This window comes from Physeter macrocephalus, chromosome 7, assembly GCF_002837175.3.
Source record: "Physeter macrocephalus isolate SW-GA chromosome 7, ASM283717v5, whole genome shotgun sequence".
Lineage (NCBI taxonomy): Eukaryota > Metazoa > Chordata > Mammalia > Artiodactyla > Physeteridae > Physeter > Physeter macrocephalus.
The window spans coordinates 101,047,319-101,069,915 of NC_041220.1; the positions used below are offsets into that span (position 1 = coordinate 101,047,319).

General features: G+C 38.6%; 1 protein-coding gene across 1 annotated transcript in view; it reads left to right on the forward strand.

Moving 5' to 3' along the window:
- TAPT1 (transmembrane anterior posterior transformation 1) overlaps positions 1-22,597 on the forward strand; it is a 61,940-nt gene that overhangs the window by 32,675 nt on the left and 6,668 nt on the right. The window contains exons 4-12 of the mRNA XM_024119376.2: positions 2,599-2,761; positions 5,162-5,297; positions 6,850-6,947; positions 7,128-7,197; positions 12,767-12,847; positions 15,241-15,350; positions 16,772-16,831; positions 17,205-17,273; positions 20,600-20,676. Coding sequence (XP_023975144.1) covers positions 2,599-2,761; positions 5,162-5,297; positions 6,850-6,947; positions 7,128-7,197; positions 12,767-12,847; positions 15,241-15,350; positions 16,772-16,831; positions 17,205-17,273; positions 20,600-20,676 — 864 coding nt within the window. The remainder of the gene's footprint in view (positions 1-2,598; positions 2,762-5,161; positions 5,298-6,849; positions 6,948-7,127; positions 7,198-12,766; positions 12,848-15,240; positions 15,351-16,771; positions 16,832-17,204; positions 17,274-20,599; positions 20,677-22,597) is intronic.

Here is a 22,597-nt window from a genome sequence, read left to right on the forward strand (position 1 = left end):
AATACCACCCTGCTTCTTTAGTTCATAAAACATGACCTCTAGTTCTTAAACACAAAGGCCCCTGACTGTGGGTGATTTGTGCTTTTCAGCATATGCTCAGCTGTGCCAGCACTTCTGAGGGGGAGGTGGATGTGTGCTCCTGGCTGATGCTTCGGGTTGACCTTGGCCATCCCAGGGGAGACAGGCACACGGGCCAGGAGCCCAAGAGTGTTCAGAATGTCTTCTCTTCTCATTGTTTGACTTAAAAATATGTTTACCTCCAACTCTTGACAAATATAATACCGCTTCCATTTTTTACCTTGGGGTCCAGCAGCGAATTACCTCGATATTTGAACAGCCCTTGGCAGAGTTCTGTGTTCTGGGCTAGGTGTTTGGAGATGGGAGATGCAGCTCACTCTGGATTTCATGAGGAGAAAAGGGCCAGAGTCTGCAGGGAGAGAGAGGAACAGCACTGGAGACAGAAAGGGACAGAAAAATGATGATAGAGATTGACCAGCTTTGTCCTTGAGGCAGTTTTTCCCAAGATTTCAACTTCAACTACTAAGAATAACTTCCCTCGGCTTATTGTGCCGTGGTGGTATGACTTGGACACGTGGCGTGACTTGGACTATTCTGACCCGTCTCTCCATCTAGCTCGTTGGTTCAGCCCAGTGTCTTCTCGTCCTCTGCTAGCCCTCCCTGGACCCAGTCTTCACAGAATTTGTCTCTTTTCAGGATTTTTTCAGATTTCCATATTCTCTCTGTGAAGAGGTCAAATTCACACCTGACCGAAAACCTCTGCATACTACAGTGTAGTACGCAATGCAGTATGTATTGTAGAAAACAAGTATGAGGTTCTGTAGCACATCTGGCAGAATTGGCATTGCATGCCTCACTGTTATCTTATAGAGCAGTGTTCTGGATAGCAGTTATGGGTTCCTTGTTGAACCCTACAAGGATCTTTGGAAGAAAAGAGCCCCCGATCTGAATGTGGACAAGGGCTAGGAAGGAGCTCCAGAGAGAATAGGTAGCCAGGAAATAGCAAGTAAGTAGAAAGCTCAGGACGCCAATAGCCCGCTGGAAAGGGAGCTCACCCCTTAGGTAGGTCCTAAAGTGTTGTCATAACGGGCAGAAGTGAGGGGACTCTGCGGCTCCTAATGCCAGTATTCAGGCTTTTTATTGACTGTACGATACATATGTAAAAGCTGCCAAGGCAGGAGACTGAGCATTTTCTATCTTGAGGAATCAGCCTGCAGTCGACTTAGAGAAAACACCTTTCCCATTCTTGTCACAGGAATTTTATGTTCAGTGAAAGAAGTCTTAAATTTCTTCTTTTCTAATGTATTTTTTTGCTGTGTCTTAGGGAGACGTTTCCATTCACAGTTTAGGTTTAGCTCCTTATACTCTGACCTCAAAAGTAAGGAATGATTCTGCTTGTATTAATTAGGAAAAAACCACAGTTGACACTTGAGCAACTGAGGATTAGGGCACCGACCCGATGCTCAATAGCCAGCCCTCCGTATACACGATCCCTCCGTGCCCAAGATTCCTCTGTATCCATGGACTCAACCAATCGCAGAGCATGTAGTACTGATGTACATATTTATTGAAAAATACCCACGTATAAGTGGACCCATGCAGTTCAAACCCATGTTGTTTAAGGAGCAACTGTATTTTCGACTCATGTCATAGACGGCTAACTTTTGTAATATAAAAGCTGTCCTAAAAACCAGTAAGAGGAAGATGTGAGGAGAGAATTCACAGACAGTATAAATAACTTTAAAATATAAAGAAGATGTCAGTCTCCTAATGAGAGAAATTAACATTGAAACTACTGGATTCAATTTTTCACCAGTGGCATTGGCAGAGATCCTAAAGTTGATCAAATGCTAATTGATGCACGTGGGCTTACAGGTGTCTAGTGCAAGTGTAAATTGGTACAACCCCTGCAGAGGGCAGCGCAGCTGCTATTATCAAAATGTCAAGTGAACATAACCCTGAGGTTCCAGTTTTAGGACTTTATCCTATAGATGCACTTTCACTGACACGGCATGACATGTACATCGCGTCATGGTTTATAGTTGCAGAAGGCTGGAAATTTGTCAATGATATGTTACATAAATTATGATACATCCACACAGTGGAGCACTGCACTGTCATGTAAATATGAGTTCCTTATGAACTGATATGGAAAAATCTGTTATGCTGCTAAATAAAAAGTGCAAAGTGCAGAAAACCATGCGTAGAATGCTAGAACTGCGTAAGAAGGGCTGAGCCAGTGGGCTCCAGGGCTTCCCGATGAGGTGGGAGGCTTGTGTCTTCTTCGTGGAAATCCATTGCTTCCGAGCACTCTATCAGCAGCCGCCTGCCTTCGGCGTTCACTTGTTTAGGTTCCCCACTTCTAGCAGTAATTCTGGTTTAATATTTTATATTCTCTACTTGGGCAGAAAATTTCATACTGTTGAGTAGTCAGCATAACTTTCCTTGCTAGTTTGAAATTTTTGAAAGATCAACCTAAGTCCCATTACCTTTGTTTGCCACTGTATGTCCAGTAAAGATTATTTATTCAAGAACACAGAAGGTAAAACTCATATTTTTATTACTTCTCATATATTTCAGGGACAGACGTTTGCTTCAGCCTGCCCAGGTGTGTGACATCTTGAAGGGTGTCATTTTGGTCATCTGCTATTTTATGATGCACTATGTGGACTACTCCATGATGTATCACCTGATTAGGGGCCAGTCCGTCATCAAGCTCTACATCATCTACAATATGCTCGAGGTGAGTCCGGGCCCTCGTTTACCCGCCAGGCAGACCAGCGCCCCAGCCTGCACAGGCCTGGCCGGTGGCACACTGCTCCAAGCCTACCAATACAGAACACTTTCCTGCAGGCTCTGGTAATGGTGCTTCTGGCCTCCAGTGTTCATCCGGTCATTGGCAACCTTGTTAAATGCACATTCTGACTCAGTAGGTCTGGGCTGGCCCTTGAGAGTCTGTCTTTCTAACAAGATGGTGCTTGTGCTGCCGGCCCTGGGACGCACTGAGGGTAGCAGGTCCTCAGGGCACAGTGTATCCTCAAGTAAGGAAGAGGGGCACCTGCTGCCTGGACATTTCTGAGTCAGCGCTTCCTTGAGAATGTAAACTGTCAAATGGTAGAGAAATTTATTTTGCAAATTCATTGGAAACCCGTGTATACTTTTTGCTAGAATTTTTAAATTTATGAAAATACTTTTAGGGTTATGTGTATGTTGGCTATAGTAGATTTATATTTTAAGTTGATTTTGAATTTTCACACCAAGCAAGAAAACAATTTCCCAATTTCTCTAAGTACTTAACATTTTGAATACAATATGTCTTCCAAGGACGCTATGCTTTAAAGCAGTCATCATATGAAAATCTGCATTTATGTAAATTAAGTTACACAAAGCAAAGAAAAACATGCTTTGCTTTATAGGCAGAAACTTCATAAGTCTTTTAGATAGTAAGCCAACCTGGGTTATATAATTAACCTCTGAGACTCAACTTGTACTTTCCTATACTGCTTTTTGGGGACACAAATAAGGCCTACTAGTCTTTGGAATTAGTCACAGACGGGCTTGTCCTGGCGAGTAGACACGTGGGGTGGGGTGGAGGCTGCTGGCCTTTCTGCCCTGAAGCTGTGCTGCCCGGGCAGCTGGGGGCTTTCCATCTCTTCGTAGAAGCCGCAGAACTCTAGCCGTCCCAGGTTAGTCCTTAATTCATTGACTGGGATGATTTAAAAACCCCTCCCCAGCTTCCTGGTTGTAGACTGGTTGCCGTACACTTGCTTTGCCCCGCCAAGTGTGGGCGTGGTTTGTGAAGCAGAGTAGCCATCCTGCTCTCGCCTCCCTCCCACAGAAGGAAAAGCCCAGGCCTCCTGTCCTCCCCAGCCGCGTGGGTGGCTCTCCGTGCCAGCACCCCACTAATCTCCTCCATGCCTTCCCTCCCGGGGGATTGCAGGTGACCGGGCTCCTCCCTACTCCCAAACTTAAGGCAGACGCCTCCTGATTTACACAGCGCTCTACAAGGTGACGGTACTACCGTTACTAGGAAACAGGGCAAGCAGAGGATCCATGAATTGCTGATCAAAGTGGCTTAAATACTTATTCACTGTGTAGACTAGAGTTGATGCGTGGTTTCAGCATAACGTAGAAGAGTCCAGGCTCTAGTGTAGCGATAACTACCTCCAATCCTGGTTATCCTGCACATGGCCGCTGGTTGCTGAATGACTAACCTTCAGCTTCTCATCTGTGAAACGGAGATACTAGGGGAATTACCAGGATTACATGAGACAGCCCATAGAAGGGGCTTAGCACAGACCACGCATGTGGTAGGAGCTCCCTAAATGGTAGCGATTCATCCCTTCATTCGGCAAATATTCAACCAACACTCCCTACATGCCAAGATCCCGAAGATCCAGAGATGAACAAAGCCTAGTCCCCTGGAGCTTATATTCTACAGGTGGGAGAGAGGCAGTAAACAAGGAGGTATTTGGAAATAATAAATAACCGTCATGAAAAAGAACACGGTCATAGTTAGAGACCACGGGAGCCACAAAAGACTGGATGGTCTGGGAAGGTCCTGTCTTAGAATGTGACTGAATCCTGAATGATAAGCCCTCCTTTCTTCTTGTTTGATGTGCTTCTCTTTATTTATCATACTGTATTCATGGAGATCAGAACTTGAAAATGTCTTTAGGAAGCAAATCTGCTTATTGTATTCTTATATGATAAGCCTCAAACAAATTACAGCTATTGTTATTTACCGATATTAGGTGTGAGTAGAGTGGATCAGATGATATACTTGTCCTAAAGGATTTAAGTTTGAATCCTGAATTTGAATTCAGAGAGTTTTAAAACCAGAGGAACTGTGATTTTGATGTATCCTCTCCCTTTTATTTTTGCTACTAAAACTTTTCTTGTTACAAACAGAGTTTACTAGACAAAGTCTAATTCAGATAATACAAAACTTGAGCACTCATTGTGTGTCAGAGAATAAGGAAATGTAAGTGAAGAAGTAAATAAAGATCCTGCTCTCTTTTGGAGCCTAGCTTCTAGTAGGATTTAAAAAGTGAGATTTCCAGTATTTGAGTTCACCTCTGAATTTTAGTAACATATTCAAATGGAATATCGAGAAACACCTTAACAAAATTTTTCTCTTTAGGTAGCAGATCGTCTGTTTTCATCATTTGGACAAGATATATTAGATGCTCTCTATTGGACAGCAACAGAGCCCAAAGAAAGAAAAAGAGCCCACATCGGGGTGATTCCTCACTTTTTCATGGCCGTTCTCTATGTCTGTATCCTTTTAGACTTCTCGGAAATTCCAACCATCAATGCATATTTTACATTATTCTATTTGGTTAGCTGTTTCTCAGATTTAAAGGTGTGTGTGTGTCCGTATCCTGAAGACTACTGTGAACCCTCTGCTTTCTTTTGAGAAATTGCTTATAATAGTACAGTTGACCCTTGAACAACACAGGGGCTAATTCAAGTATAACTTACAATTAGCCCTGTGTATCCAAGGATTCAAGCAACCACGGACCATTTAATACTGTAGTATTTACTATTGAAAAATATATGCGTATAACTGGACTCATGCGGTTCACACCCATGTTGTTCAAGGGTCAACTGTAATTGTAAATTAATTTAAAGAGTCTCATGTGTACATGACCCTTTGAACTGCTAGAAAATAGTTCTTTTCTCAGTGTAACTGCTTATAAGGAAGGATTTTAGAATAAAGGGATAGTATGTTTATACATATTTTAGATTTATATAGATCTATATAACTTTTTCATACATATATTAGAATTTTTTTGAAGTTATCTTTAAACCTATAAATTCTTTGTTTTAACCTTCAGCTTAAAATGTATACAATTCATCTAGAAATAAAATTTGAAATTGGTTAGGGAGGAATTTTTGAGCTTTTATTTCTCCCTCCTTCATCTCCTTCTGAAAGCTTTTCTTTTGGAGAGTAAATGCTTTACTATATAGCATGGTGTGCACGTGTGTGTATGTATATTTACACACACATGCATGCCTACACTTAAGGTCCATATGGGATCAGGACTCGTTCAAAGGAATGTGTCGTGTGATTTTTTTTTTCTGTACTGTCTCTGAAAGAGCAATGCTTGAAAGAATTGGATTAATATTTGGGAAGTTAAAGGACTATGTGGGAAAAATTTCTGTGGAGAGTAAAAGCTTGTTCCAAGTATAATGAAGTAAAAAGTTACTGTTCTAATTTAAATAAACTATTCCATATGTAATATGAGTATAATTCTGCAGCTTGTGGATGTCTTCAAAACTGACATCTGAAGAAGAATCTTAATTATCAGACATTTCTTACTGTCTTATATTCCCCGCCCCCTGCAGAACCAGAGAGGAAAATCAGTTCCAGACTAACTTTTACTTTGTGTTCTCTTCCATTTTAGAATGCAAATTATCTTAATTCACAATGTATATATCTAGGTCTCTTCTTTCAGTATTTACCATAATTTATTCCGTTTATTTAATAAACTTTTCTGAGATCCTATTTCCCAAGCATTGTACCAAATGCCAAAGATCCAGAAAGAACAAGACAGCTGTTTTCCAGGACTCACAGTCTAAATGACTGGATTCATTTCTGCTTTTGTTTTGTTTCATATGAGTTGCACACATCTTATCCCATCAAATTTATATCAACTATAGCTAATAGGGAAGTTACAAAGATAATAAAATACTTACGTAAGACTTGATTTAGAAAGCATAGTCATCTTTTTTCCCCATTATAAACTTGCAAGATTTTATAGCATTATCTATTAATATAAACTGAAAACAGACTTAAGTTTTTTCCTTGACATCAGTTACTGCTAGTTTTGCATGCGATCCTTATAATGGTTCAGGCAACAACTCTCAACGTGGCTTTTAACTCACACAACAAGTCCCTGCTTACTATTATGATGTCTAATAACGTAAGTCTGAGATTTTATTTTACATTTTTGAGGTTATGTGGTACTTTAACAGCAGTATTCTGAATGGGAAAAAGTTATTTTTTCTAAATGTTATTTATTCTCTAAGAAGTTTTATATGTAGCATGTCCATTTTTAAAACTGTGTTAATGATGAAGATGATATTTGTGTTTACTATTTCAGTTTGTTGAAATTAAAGGAAGTGTTTTCAAGAAGTTTGAAAAGAACAATCTTTTTCAAATGTCAAATAGCGGTATGTACAATCAGATTCTACTTGCAGCTTTATGCAGTATTATTTTGTAACTCATTCTGAAACTCTAATGTCACGTTTCCTATGGGCCACTGTTTTCTTTGACTTAAGCTGTGCTTTCTTTTATTCTCTCAACATCTTTACTAAGTTGTTTTTTTATTATTATTTTGGTTATTGTAATCTCAGGATGTTTAAGATAGTAAAAAATTACAGGTATTTGTATCGCCCCTTACCATACTTTCAGAAGCTTCTCATTGATCCAGAAATTTCTTAGGAGCAGCTGATATTATTCCATTTTACAGATGTGAAAGTTGAAACAGAGTAATTTGACTTCCCTAAGGTCACTCACTTAGCTACTAAGAGAATTCTGATGATAAACCTCAGATTGGCTCTTAGTTCTCGGCTTTTTCAGTTGTGCCTTACCGCCTCCTTTCTAATTCTAAGATGTGTGAGGGCACAAAATTTATCCCCGGAAACCTTATCTTACATAGTTAGGATAATCATAGCAGCACAGTGTCTTGGTTCTCAAGGTGTGGCCCACGGAACCCTGGAGGGGAGTCCCAAGACCCTTGCAGGGAGTCTGCAAAGTCAAAACTGTTTTCATATGCATATGAAGACATTACTTATCTCTTGCACCACGTTGCCATTTGCACTATGGTGGAAAACAGGGGTGAAAAAGCCAGTGAGAGATCACCACGTGCCCACTGGAATGGCTGGTCCTGTGGCCGCCAGTGTGTGTCAGGGATGCTGGGGAGCGCCCCGCACTGATGGTGGATGTGAAATGCTGCAGCTGCTCTGGGAAACCTTTTGGCGGTTTCTTACACAGTTAACACATTCACCTACCCGGTCACTCACCAGCGGGAGCACAGTTTCACAAAAGGACTTGTACTTGTAAAGAATTGTTGTGGCAGCTTTATTCATAGCCCGAAACTGGGAACAACCCACATCCTCCCATTAAGAAGAAAGCAGATAAATAAATTTTGGTATATCTACACTGTGGGACACTATTCAGCAGTTAGGGAGAACTACGTATATTCAGCTACAGGGATGAATCTCAGAAGCCTTATGCTGAGTGAAAAGAGGCCAGACACAAATAAATACCTACTGTGTGATTTCATACTTATGAGGCTTATGATCAGATAAAATTAATTTATGATGATAGAAATAAAAGAGTGATTACTTACTGGGGGTGGGGTTGACTGGGAGGGGTGCAAGGAAACTTACTGTAGTGATGGAGCTGTTCATGTTTTAGTTATGGGAATGGTGGCATAGCTTATGCATTCATCAAAACTCAATCAAATTGTACACTTAAAAGTAAAATTTCACTGTACATAAATTTTGCTGTACGTATATTAGATAAGGAAAATAATGGCATATTATAAAGCAAAGGAGTGTTTAGAATTATAGGAGATTTGATAACTAGGCAAGGAATAGAAAGAGCTGATGAAACACTTTAGACGATTCTGTGGAGCAGTGATAGACCTTAGATCTCAGAGCTCTGAAGGGCAGTTGGCACGGTGTCGTTCTGTGCAGTAACATTCTTTCAAACGTGTGCTGCCAAGCTCTTTACATTTGAAACGAAAGAGGAGGGGAGGGATAGGAGGGGAGGGGCATGCTCTTCTCAGCTTCAGAAGTTAACTCTAGAATATATTGCTTCAACTATAAGAATTTCACTTGTAGCAGAAATCATATTATTTCTATTTAAATTAATAACCTGGTTTGAGTAGGCACTCTTTGTAGAGCTTTAAACTGGACGTGCAGATCTTTAAGTTATGAGGGTTTTCAGTCTTTATGTATCGTGAGGAGGAGATTGTGCACGATTTTCAACCTTACCGCCAGTATGTTGATATAATTAATATCCCTTTTTCCTTTCTTTTATAAACAAGCCCCCCAAATTTTAATCTCTTAGCTTAGAAAGATAAGGAATTCAATATTTCAGTTCTAAGAAAACTCTAAAAACAGTAGCATATTAATAAAGCAATGCATGTGAGTCTATAAGGAATTCAGAAGTATATTTTGGCTTAAAATGGTTAGTAATCAGCATGAAAAGTTTTGCTTTTTGTTAGAGGTAAAATAATTCACGTTACGGTGCAGCGTGATCTGCATTGTACCCGCTTCAGTCTCCCTTCAAGTTTTATAAGAAATTAATTTTACCTAAGGTAGCTTTTTAAAACCTGTTCCCAAGTAAGAAAAAGAAAAATCTGTCGTGGACAATTTCGCTGATGTTGCAGGTGGTGCTCAGATATTAAGTGAATAGGTAAGGAGTCACTCAACGCCTGCCTTTCACGTGGTGACTGAGTTTATTGCCTCCTCCACGCCCCCACCCCGCCACCCCCGTGCATTAGCAGCTGTGAAATGAGAGCCAGTCCACAGGGTGCTGCCGGTCACACACCGGCTATTTCTTTCCCTGTGAATTTCCCTGGGAAACTGAGCTGCCGTGTACATGGGATCAGATTTAGTACCTCATGCTAGTTTAATGTTGAAAACTTGGTTTGGAAATTTTAGAGTGACTTTATCCCTTTCCGTTTCTTGCCTGACTATACATTGTCTTTAGGGGAATTACCTGAGGACACACAAAATAGAGTTTATTTAATAAAACCCAACTTTTAACATTTTGTCCTTTCTTCCACATCATGTCATTGTAAGCCCCAGCTGAGTATGGAACCTAGACCTTTCTGACCTGGGTTCTTAAAATGAAATTTTTTACATAGCTGTTAACCCACTGACAATGTGAACTGTACATTCAGAAAGATCCTGCAGGAGTTACATTGGTCTGAAGTAAGGTTCCAGCTCAGGGTGATTCTGTTTAACTCTCTTAACATAAGCCTGTGTACCTGCATTAATTTGAATGACTGTTGGAAATAAAAGAGTCACTCATTGCACATTTATATTGTGACTGTAAATATGTTAGAGTATATCCCTGTTAGTGGTGACTTAGAAGAGGAAAAAGGAGCTTAATAGTTTGAATATCAGAAATATTTTTAAAGCATTAATCACCCATGTTTTTAAGCTCATTAATAAAGATTAAGAGAAAACATTCCCATTTTGGTAGGAGTTTCACTTTTTAATTAATGTGAGTTCAATCCAAGTCAAAACTGTGTTCTGAAGATGAGATATGATGTAAATACATTGTGGATTGCATTATTAATATTGTAAATAGATAAATCATTCAATCAACATATTTACATCTTATCATTATTAGAATCTATTATTCTAAAAATGTTACTTCTTTATGTAGGATTTTATTTTATTGTGGAGGAACTGTGTCAGAATTTCGGTATACTTTAGTGATGCTCAAATTTTAAAAGTCAAATCTCTGTAAATTATTTAAATGTACACAAAATAAAGTTGTCAAAGTACAAGAATGAAACATAGTGGGATTTTTTTAATAGCCACGTAACAGCCTCATTTTCATAGTTAGATTGATAAATGAGTACTTTTTAATTGTGTTTTTAATCTTCAAACTTACCACCTTTCACGTCCCTCATACTGTAGAATTGCATTTATCTACCAGAATTTATCAATTTTTATTAATCTCTACAGAATTTTGAAATAGTCTGCTTTTCTGAAATCTATTTGACCTTAAACATCCCCCTAATAAAATGGAGTTTTTCCCCTTTTATCAGTATTCTTAGAATTGAAATGACTATAGGTTTCCTCTATGCTGGCAGCTAGAATCAGATATGATTAATTTAAACACTGCTCTTGTTTTTGTTTTATTATATAAGACTTCATAAAAATTATGTTGGCTTATCTCAAATACTGTTTTAAATTTCACAAGGCAGTTTCTTTTCCAGATAATTCTGCAGTGAACCAAGTCAGTATCATGGAAAGTAGAAAGGTCAGAAATAAGTACATTTCTTCGCTAAATTTGTTGATGGAAATTAGAAATCCAAAGGGCTTAGCACACATATAGATGCAGCCCTGTGAATAACTGTACAGAATTCCAACTGAAAGTACATGGACAAATTTAATTAGTCCCATGAATTAAGTCCCACAGTTAACTATACATAAGTAGCAGAGAATACATTTTATTTAGATTATGATGGAAATTATTCTAGGACAGGCTTTTCTCAGCTTCTTTTAACCTATACTCCCTTTTGAAATCACAGAATAAGTTGAAAATGTGATCTAGAACTAGTCACAACGTGTGCTTTACACGCCACAGTGTGCTCCCTTGCAATTCTGCCGTGCCCTTCGAGGGGGCACGCCTGTTCTCTTCACCTGGAGACTCACTGTGCTGTGAGCTTATACCCCAAAACATGGCATTTCATAAGAAATAACGCTATGGATTCATAATAGAACAGCAGATTGTGCCCCCTGGCCTTTGAAGAAGTAAAGGTACAGCTCAGACTCCTCACGAATATGGGCTAGGAGCCGAGCTACCCTAGAAAAGAGGTACTGCTGCTAACTAGAGAGAGTTCAGGAATTTAGGGAAGAAGACACATGGAAAACGCCAGCTCACTTACAGAGGTCAAGGTTAAGCTGTAGAATAAAAGTCCAAATCATTTGCTCTAGAGTGACAGGGAACGGTGGAAATCAGAAAGGAAGAACAAAGCTGTCCCAGGAAGGACTTCAGAGTGAAACTGAAATGCAGAGGGCTGTAGGGGGTCCCACAGTTGAATTCCTGAGATACTAGATTTATTAGGGAAATGACAGATGTATACAGGCTTTTGAGACGGGCACCATATGCGTGATGGCTTCTAGCCACAGCCCCACTACCATTGCATAGACCCAACACGTGGATGTACCAGACTTAACGCAGACATAGATTTATTTCATTCCATTTTTTGGTTACATAGTATCTTAGACTCTGATAAGAAGATAACAGCTTCAAAAGTGAAATGTGTAAACTAACCTTTAGCAGGAATTTACGTATTTGCTCTTATTAAATTCATTCAGACTAAGCTCAGAATACTTAGTAACTTACGGTAAATATCATGAAACCTAATTTTTTGCTTGTTTTATTCCCCTAAGTTCCACATATATCCTTAATAATGCTATTGTAATACTAGCACTTTCTTAGCTGAAGGATTCATCAGGTCGGTACTTGTATACTTACTATTTACCAGATCGGAAATAGTCTGGGAAGCAGGGGTTTTATGTTACCCCAAGTCTTATATTTTACACTCTTCTATTATTTCTTCTTCTATAAAATGAAAACAGTTTTCTTAAAGACCACTGGAGGGCACTGCAGAATTGCAAGGAAGCACACCGTGGAGTGTAAAGCACACATGTTGTGACTAGTTCTAGATCACATTCCCAAAGACCACTGGAGCAGTCTGACTCAATATGAGCAGATTGATGGCTTGAATATTTTTTGAAGTCTGTAGAAAACTGGAATTTCCATACTAGAATTATGCTGGTGAAAGAAGTAGATGGTTTACCAACGTAGCACCACCCTACATATAATTTTACAGACATTTTGTATATATTTTATAATATATTAATTTTACACACATTTACATGTATAATTTCATCATGCTCTGACTAAAAGAAAGTATACTATATAATTGTTATTTATATACAATTTGTTATATATCTACTATTTGTATGTTAAATTTTTTTTCAGATATTAAAGAACGATTCACAAATTATGTGCTTTTGCTAATAGTGTGTCTAAGAAACATGGAACAATTTTCTTGGAATCCAGGTAAGTAACTCTTAACAAATACAGTGCCTTCCAATTTTACTCTTGAACCAAAAATCATTCTCTTCCATGGAATAAAATGAATATTGCAGAAAACTTCAAAATTTTTAGCTGTTCAACTCTTTGGGTGTTGGAAATAACCGTTCCAGTAGGACAGATTGAGTGTGCTCTCTGTGGTATGGTGGGAGCCAGACCACATGCCGTGGTGTTTGGCCCGTCATTTCCTGTGAGCCACACAGCATCTCTAGAGCTGTGTACCCAGTGGGTGAGTGGACCCCGTCGAGCACTGCAGCTTCCAGGCCTCTTTGCTGATTTTTCTAACTGTAGTGTGCTGTGGTTATCTAAATACAGTCAGATCTTTTTCATTTTACGGTTCACCAGAAGAACTTTTACTCTTTACTAAAATTTATCTTTTACTCATTCACTGCCTATGAATAAGCATTTTGAATAAAGATAAATTAAAGAAATACAATGTAAAGCAGTAAACTTTGTTACTTACACTCTCTGAATCAAGGCTGGCAAGGAAGTTGTTGAGATTCCATGAATTTTCATCAGTCATTCAGCTAGCAGACATTCACTAAGTATATGTTACGTGCTGGGCACTGGTACAGGTAAGAAGGACTAAGATGTGCGTAGGAATCACAAGCTAATAGAGGAAATAGATAGGTAATTATAACGCAGTCTGGTGGTGCTGAAGTCAGCTTGGTGGGAAATGATCAGGTATCTCAAGTTATTTAGAATTTTTTATGTCTGACATTTCTGTATAACCTTGTTCTTAAGCATCGAGGTCATGTTTTGCAGTTTAGTACCCCCAGTGCCGTGCATGTTATAGGTATTTAATAACTTCTTGTTAGTTTTCAGGTGTGTGTGAAACATCAGAAACAGATGTAAAATGAGATATATGATCTTGGAAATATATTTCCAGAAGTTATTTTCTTGTAGAAAGCATACAATCAAATGGTATATCTTAACAGTGGCTTGTTGTCTCATCTGAATAGATCCAAAGGCTACTTGACCTGTGGTAGCAAAGCCCCTCCTCCACACTCAAACACACCCAGATTCTCTGCATAGCTGGATTCTTGCTTTATAACTAAGTCAGCTAACAGGATGTCCATGAGAGGCAGTAGCGGGCGAGTGTGGCTGGTCCCAGCAGAGCCCGCGTGGGATCAGCAGGCCCAAACAGCGGTATTGTCGCGCCCCAGGACAGTAATCCCTAAACCTGCTGACAACTGGATGTTTAAAGTCGTGTTCTCATTTGTACTAGACTTTCAACAAGTTATCTTAGTTTTCTTTGGGAATATGATAAGAGGAACGCTTCTTTGTTGGTAAATTCATTCTTTCACTCTTTGTTTTTGCTTTTGTTTTTTTTAGGTTTTTAAAAAAATTTTTTTTGAACTGAATACCACTTAAGGAAGCTTACCCTAAATTCCCAGGATGATGAATAACATAAAAATAGTACAAGCTTTCCTGTATGCCGGGCCCATTGCTATGCACTTTACATCATTGTCTCATTTAATTCTCATAATGGTGAAGTGTAGATACTTTTATCTTGTAGATGAGGAAACTGGAACTTAGGTAATTGCCAGCATCATCTAGCCAGTCAGTGGCAGAGTTTATTGTTGAAAGAGGTTCCCCGATTCCCCAAACCTCAACAGGATGTGAAACTCCCTAAGACTGCCTTGTCTTTTCAGCAGGCAGGGCCCCAGCTGTGCTCTCTCCACCCCACCTTCCAGCTGCCCAGGTGCTGGATTGCTACAGGTCCCTGCCAACAATTCTGATCCTTTTCTTGCTCTGTCCCACTCTTAGTATCCTTCTTCAAGGTCTAAGGAGGTTATCTGTTAGCATTTTTTTGTCAGGTACTTGGTACTGAATTGACATTCTAGTAAATATGGTAAAGGTGAGCAAATCTGACAAATTACATCTGTATGACAGTGAAATAAATGATTGATCAGTATCTTTAAGTCTTAGTGATCAAGGAGGGAAAAAAATTTGTTCAGCTGACTTCAGCACATGTTCCTAGTAGTTATTTACCATCACATTAAGGCAGCCAGAGAGTTTTACAAGGAGCCTGCTTAGTTAGCCGTCCCACCAGTCCTCCCGTGCTGGTCCGAGAAGGAAGCCAGGGGCTCTGTTCACCACTGTGCCCCCTTTGGTAGGGTTTGGCACAGAGGAAGCACAGAATAAATACTTGTTGGATGACTTATCCTTTATCTGGATAAAATAGGGCTCTTCTGATAATTAATTGAATGCTGGTTCTCTCTCTATTATCACTTATTGAAAACATTATAGTTTTGCCCTGTGGAGATTGCAGGTTTCTGTGGTAGCCTGTGATAGGATATTATGGATTCTGTTTATATTAAGAGATTTAATTGTCTCTCTTCTCCCCTACTTTATAGATCATCTCTGGGTGTTGTTTCCAGATGTCTGTATGGTGGTTACATCAGAAATTGCTGTGGATATTGTAAAACATGCCTTTATCACAAAGTTCAATGACATTACTGCAGATGTATGTATTTTAATAAGCAATTCAGTGTTTGGTGTTGACTTCTGGTTAATATTATAAAGTTGTAGAACAAGTTTTAAGTTTACTGCATTTATGAAGAAAAATAGAAAAGTACTACTACTTTAAAGTTAGAATTATAATTTTAAATTTCTAAAAATAATTGTACTACTGAAAGTACATTATTTCAATATTAAACAGTTCTGGTTCCATACATTTGGGTAGAGGTATAGATTGACCAGTAGTTGAGATCAGGGTGTCACAAACTCAAAACCATTATAAACTGTTAATAACCATCATAATCTGTCTACTTAAACTGTTTAAAAATCACATTGTTTCTATTTAAAACATTAGATATCAAAACTTCTCTCTCTGCCTAGATTGTTTAATATTTTATATTTAAAAATTGATTCTTTTTCTGTGATTATGAATAGGTTTCTGATAAGTCCTAGAAGACAAGAGCCTTATATTTTTCTAGTGAAAGCATTTGCTGGAACTTTGAGAGATTTGTTTTATATTATAACCAGGTATTCTATAGAATTTCCAGAAGTAGAAATGGGGCTGTAGGCTTGTTGTAAACAAAACATAGGCAAGTTTTCTAGTGCAGTCCTCATTCCTACCCCAGGCCCAAAATGAACAGTAATTTCACCAGTTATCTAGATTTGGTTTGGTTGTGCTTTGTCTTCTCTGATGCTTACTGTTTTATTTCAAAAGGCAAAGACTTAAAATGTAATGCAGTTGCAGCTGCTACAATGTGATGATTGGATTATGGGGTTTCTGAATGTTTTAATATACTTGAATTAAAATATAATTTTGCACTTTTTTGCATAAATGCTGATAAAGTAATTTTACCCTTTACTCTCTTGGCTTCCTCAAAACGAGAATCCCTTTTCATGGGATTATTTTCTCAGCAAACATAAGTCAAAACTAATAAGCTTGATTCTAATACTTGGTGCAGTTTTTAGTGGAATACAAGTGCCTTCATAACTGTGTTCTCTAACTCAGCTTTATATCATGTTTAGCATTCATTTTTCTAAGAAGGCGTCATTATCATTAGATATACAGTAATAATAATTTTTAAAGTGTTCATTTAATTTAAATTTTCAGAATTTTTTTCTGTGCCTTACACTACTTAAAATATAACCACTCCTCCCCAAATTCTAAACTCTGAGGATCATAATCGTTGAATATTTATCCCGCTTTAAGAGAAACCTTTACAAAGCCTGTGAACTTACCAGTTGGGGGAATTGAGGCTATGTTTTACCCTTATTGTAGGAAAACAAATAAGAGAAAAACTACCCAGATGTCGCTTAGTTATTAGCACCTTCTTCCTGGCTAGTTATTGAACATCTTATCTACAAGGTAAATCTTTCCACGTTGTCTGTTTGCACTATATTACTTAATATTTCATTCTTACTTGTCTTTAGGTCTACAGTGAATATAGAGCCAGCCTTGCTTTTGACCTTGTTAGCAGTCGACAGAAAAATGTGAGTATTATATTAAAGACATAGTCTGAAGTTAACTGAACAATGGTTTAATTCAGCATGGGATATTAAGGGAAAGCTAGGTAAACTTCCTACTTATCTCTGTTCTTGACACTAAATGTTTACAAAATAATACTAATATGTAACATTACATAGGGTATGATTTCTGCAGTGTTGTAATAGTTATGCAACTTTGTATTTTAAACTTCTTATGAACATTTAGATTGCCACATCATTTTACTAAATTACATTATAGGTGCTAGCTTCTCTTCTTTCTCACAGCCTCACCTGTTTATAACATTTGCTGGTGATGAGTGAGTTGTACTTTTTAAATGCTATTTAATCCCGTAAATCCTTTTCTCCTTTCTCTGTCTAGGCATATACTGATTACAGTGATTCCGTGGCACGGAGGATGGGGTTTATTCCTCTCCCACTAGCTGTTTTAGTAAGTCCATACTTATTTTCCCTTTTTTATGACGAGATGACTGTCATTACAGAATATTAATAAATGGATTATCAATAAGTTTGTTTTAAAAGGACTTGATATAAAAATTAAAGGTACATGACTTAGAAGGAAATTTTGTTTTATAGTATTTTCCTTTTGGATTTTGAGCCATCCAATAGGTAAATGATATTAAGGCTCTATTTTATGTAATGGCTTTCCTGACAAGGAGAATATTCATTTTTGCTTATTCATTTGGCAATGATTTTTCTTTTAGAGTGGAAATACCTAGTGGTAGGCATTGATGTGGCCACTGCCATACATATTGGTGGAAGTATAAGTTGATCCAACGTTTCTAAAGGGCACTGTGACGGTATTATGCTTTGATGAAGTAATTCCAGTTCTAGGAATTTATCCTAAGAAAATAGTTATAAAAGGCACATGATGATTTATAGGCAAGGTTATGCATTGCAGTGGCATTTATAGTAGTAAAAATTTGGCAACAGATGAAATAGATTAAATAAATATGGTATGCACAAATGAAGAAATATTCTGTGTTCATTATAAGCACTACTTCTTAAATTTTTTCCAAAGTTTTTACAAGGAGATTTTCTACTGTTATGCACAGGAAATATCATATATATTTTTAAATAATAGCACTGAAATTTACTAGATCAACCAAAAAACTTAGTCATCAACTTCTGATATTTTAATGAATTGCTCAGAACAGCCTTGCATATAGTTACTATAATATTTAATTAAGGCTGTAATAATGTTAATTAAGAAGATTTGCTGACTGCACTTATATATGATTATATTCTATTTTGGGTGTTTTTTGGGGGGTTTTGTTTTTTGTTTTTATTTTTGGCTGTGTTGGGTCTTTGTTGCTGCATGCGGGCTTTCTCTAGTTGCAGCAAGCGGGGGCTCTACTCTTAGTTGGGGTGCATGGGCTTCTCAGTGCTGTGGCTTCTCTTGTTGCAGAGCATGGGCTCTAGGTGCATGGGCTTCGGTAGTTGTGGCTCGTGGGCTCTAGAGCGCAGGCTTAGTAGTTGTGGCTCACAGGCTTAGATGCTCTGCGACATGTGGGATCTTCCCAGACCAGGGCTCGAACCTGTGTCCCCTGCGCTGGCAGGCGGATTCTTAACCACTGCACCACCAGGGAAGTCCCTATATTCCTTTTTGGCTACCTATTCTCATATCAAAACAAGTGCAAGCGTCTTTTTGTCAAAGGACATCTGAAGTTCTCTTACAGTGCAGAGTCCCATAGAAATTAACTAAGAGATGTATAAAGAAGTTGTAGATTATACTAACTGTAGTTTTGACCAGCTTGCCTAACTTTTTTTCAGAGGATGGATGATCAATAGATTTAATGTTATTTAAACTTCAGCAGGACTCTTCTAATAACCACATCCTAAATGTTTTCAGTTGTATTAGGAGCCTGTTTTTATTATGTACTAACTAATTCGGCTTTCTTTTGCTTGGGAAAAGGAGCTCCTAGAATTTTGGAAAAAGAGAAAATTTTTCAAGAGTAAAGTTATTTGTTAAAGGTTTAAGAGATTGATGAAATAGAATTTAAAATTTTTCTACATTTGTTTTCTACAACTGGAAAAAGGATACAACAGTGTGAGAATAAACCTAGGTTGCCTGACTTTATATTTTTTTTAAAGGATTGGTTAAGTGGTTGGATTTAAGTGTGTCCCTGCTTTGCCAAATAATAATTATTTATCTAGTAACTTATTTGCCAGAAAACTCAATTCATAATTAGTATGAATTTTTTAAATTAGTAGATTTTTCTTCAGTCTTTGTTTTACTCTTTAAATAAGTTTTTATGTTTGTTATACGAAAAGATTTAAGTTTAATTAATAATTGATTAGCAGAACACTTCTGGGAAACCTGTAGTTTCAAAGGGGATTATGTAGTTATGTGAGGATCCAGTAGGTTTTCTTTTGCAACGCTTTTCTCACAGAGTGCCAGAGCGACACCCTAGCTTTGGCAGAAATCTAGGGGCCCTGAAGAATAAGCTGAGGCCTCAGTAACTAAGATAATTCTTTAATTAAGGCCAAGAGTGGCAGTGTTTCCTTGTAAATGTTACCGTTGGTCCTAGAATGAATTCATATCCAAGAAAAGTAAAATAAATCATATGTTAAGGTCTCAAGGAAATTGGACTTGGGACACATGTATCTTAAAGTTACCTAATAATATACTGGGTAGAAATGAAGTCGTTTAAGCCTTGAATGTGATCATTGGTTTGCCTTTCATATTAATGAATAAAATTCTAGAACCATGTTACTTTCCATCACAAATGTTTGTACGACAGGTCATTTCCCCATTAGAGACTGTGACAGAGATGAGGACTTCCATATCTTTCCTCATCGTGAAATTTTATTGAGTATATGGCAGTCCATTCTGTCTATCTCCTGCCAATTGCTCTTTTATTAAAAGCATTTTTTAAATGTCATTTAAAATGTGTCTTATTTATTTAGAGACCCTTCCATTTGATGATAACATTACTAGATAAGGTCAGTTATTTTCCCTGATTTTCTATTTTCACATAGCAGTCCCCCGTACCCTAATATGTGGGCTCATTATTAAGCTGAACGTATAATGTGTAAACATTTTCCAGCGACAGATCCCACCAGATTTTTTCAGCAAACTTCCAAGGATAGTGCTGTTACTCCTATGTTTCTGTGAGATAAGTAAGAAAATAGGTGTTTAATCATAACTATCCAAAGGAGGCAGAATGTTTCTGGCCTTTAAGTAATTAATTTTGTAATAGTATTTAGTTTTTTTAAACAGTACAAACCCCCTAAGGTTCCCTTTTCTCTCTCCCCCTGCAAGTCATTGGGGGTTCTTAGAGAGTCAAAGAAAAAAGGACAGAAAAAGCAGGAGCGAGGGAAATGCACACTAAATGCTTCTAGCTCTGATAGGGACACATGCAGCAAGATGAATTCATTAGTATCTTCCAGAATAATTTTTATTTTAAAAGTCAGCTGATTTGCATCTCTGTTAATAAGTACAGGTAAACATGTCATTCACGAACTAGGTATAGTGTCTGACTTTAGAGTCAGCAGTTGAACGTGGCATTAGCCACAGCCATCCTGGATTTGTCTAAAGAATCCAAATCTACCACAGAAGCTTTCACAAGCAGCCAGATTCTGATATGAATCAACAAAACTAGAACTGCTTTCTTGAGTTTAGACAAAGGCCACAGGTATGTGCCCAAAGTGTTAAAATCTACATGGAGAAATCTTTATTTAAATATTAACTAATAACTCTGTGTTTGTATGTTTTATTTATGTGTTTTGTTGTTTTGGTTTGTTTCTGGCTAGCTCATCAGAGTTGTAACAAGCTCAATTAAAGTGCAAGGAATCCTGTCTTATGCCTGTGTCATACTCTTCTATTTTGGGTAAGATTAACCATTCTTGAATATGTTTTTGGTTATACAGTGAAGTATAAATGCAAGATGTGATGGAAGTCAATAGCAGCTAAATCATAACAATATGCCCATCCCAACTGTCTTGGGGGTCTCCCTTGACAGCATGTATCTCCAAATGTATTTGTGACTCAGTTAAATTCTAGTTAAATTAAATATGCTGTTTGATAGTAGTATTAATAGCACTTTAGATTTAATTTTAATCTTTTAGTGAAATCACTTAAAGCCCTTTCTGCCTAGGACTTAAGTTTCACCCATGTTTTATGATAAAATCTGCCATTGTAATCAGATATTGTTCTATGTTTTAAAAAAATCTTTGTTTCTACTGTGTTTGCCATACTGATTATTTAGCATGCTCTAGGCCTATGTCATATAAACCCAAAGGAGATGCAGAAATGTATCATTTCTCCGCCTGTGACTGGTTAAACTTTTATCTGCAGATTTGTTGGTTTCATGCGGCTTATATCTTGTTGGGAAAGACAAAGGGTAACAAATTAACAACTAAAATACTTTAAGATAGTAATAAGCGGTATGAAGAAAATAATATAAAAAGACATTTTTGCCACTGCTAGTTTTTTCACGACGTGAATTTATGATAAAGTAGCCCCGCCTAGCTTTAGGTTTACTTACTTTAGAAGAAAGGGACCCCATCCCTGGTCCCTGTGCTCACGTGCAGTGGCGCATCAGGTGGCACATCAGGAGCCGTGCTCTGGGCAGCAGTCAGAACTGAGTATCTCGAGAGGAGAAAGTGAGGAGAGGATAAGCGTAGCGGTAGTGACCTCAGCCAGAGATTCACCCAGAATCTGCCCCTGGGACGGGGTCCACTTTCCAGAGACATCTGGGTATTTCCAGTTCCACGTTTTGAGTGTGTTTTCTACACTGCCGTCTGCCTGCTAACTGACTCAGCAGGTGCTCCAGAGGTGTCTGACGCAGGAGCCCAGGAGCAGTCAGTTTTCACCATCTCCACCAAGTATGTGAGTTACAAATAAACTTTCTGCACCCTCAGTGCCGCATTCAGGCTACGCGGCCAATGTCAGTGATGCCCGAAGCAAGATGTGGTTCTGATCAGATTGCATACCATTTACTGTTTGAATGAAGATAGAAATGCTTTACTGTATTAAGGTAACTTTTGTCAGTTACTGCCATTAAAAAACGTGAGATCCTCCTTCCCTGGCACAAATGCTCACACTGCCCTCCGAAGTTCTTAGTATCATTCCTTGTTTATCTCCACCCTGCCAGGCAGAGAGTGTGGGCAAGGATGGCCGGCGGTCCGGCGGACCCCGGGAAGGGCCTGGGCTTCAGCTCTGAGGGAGGGGAACCACTGAGTCTTGTGAGCACAAGAGGGCTAGATCCATCTGGCTTTTTGCAAGGGCCACTCTGGCTATTGTGCAGAGAATGGACTGGAGTGTAGCAAGGAGAGAAGCACAAGTCAGGCCAGGTTAGGGAGCTGTGTTCCAGTCATTCCCAGGAAAGGTGGCCACAGCTGCAATTGAATGGTGGCAGTGAGTGCTAAAAATCTGTCACCTAGGGATACATTGAAGGTGGAGATGTACAGGACTTGCTGATGCATTGACTGAATGTGAGGCAAGAGGGAACACGAAGCATCAAGTGTGATCACAGAGTGTGGGGCTCAGGCAGTTAGGGTGATGGGCTGGCCATCCACTGTGATGGGGAAGCTGGTGAAGATAGACACGTGGGGCTGGTTCGCCTTGGTTTTTTTGGAGGGTTGGAGCTGGAATCAAGAGTCCTGTTTGGGTTTTGTAAGCTTGAGATCCTACGAGACATCCCCTAGTGGTGTCAAGGAAGCAGTGGAAAGGCTGAGTAAGGAGGGCGGGGGAAGTTGGGGCTGGCGGTAAACCTGGAAGAGTGGCGCGCGCACGCACGCGGAAGGTCC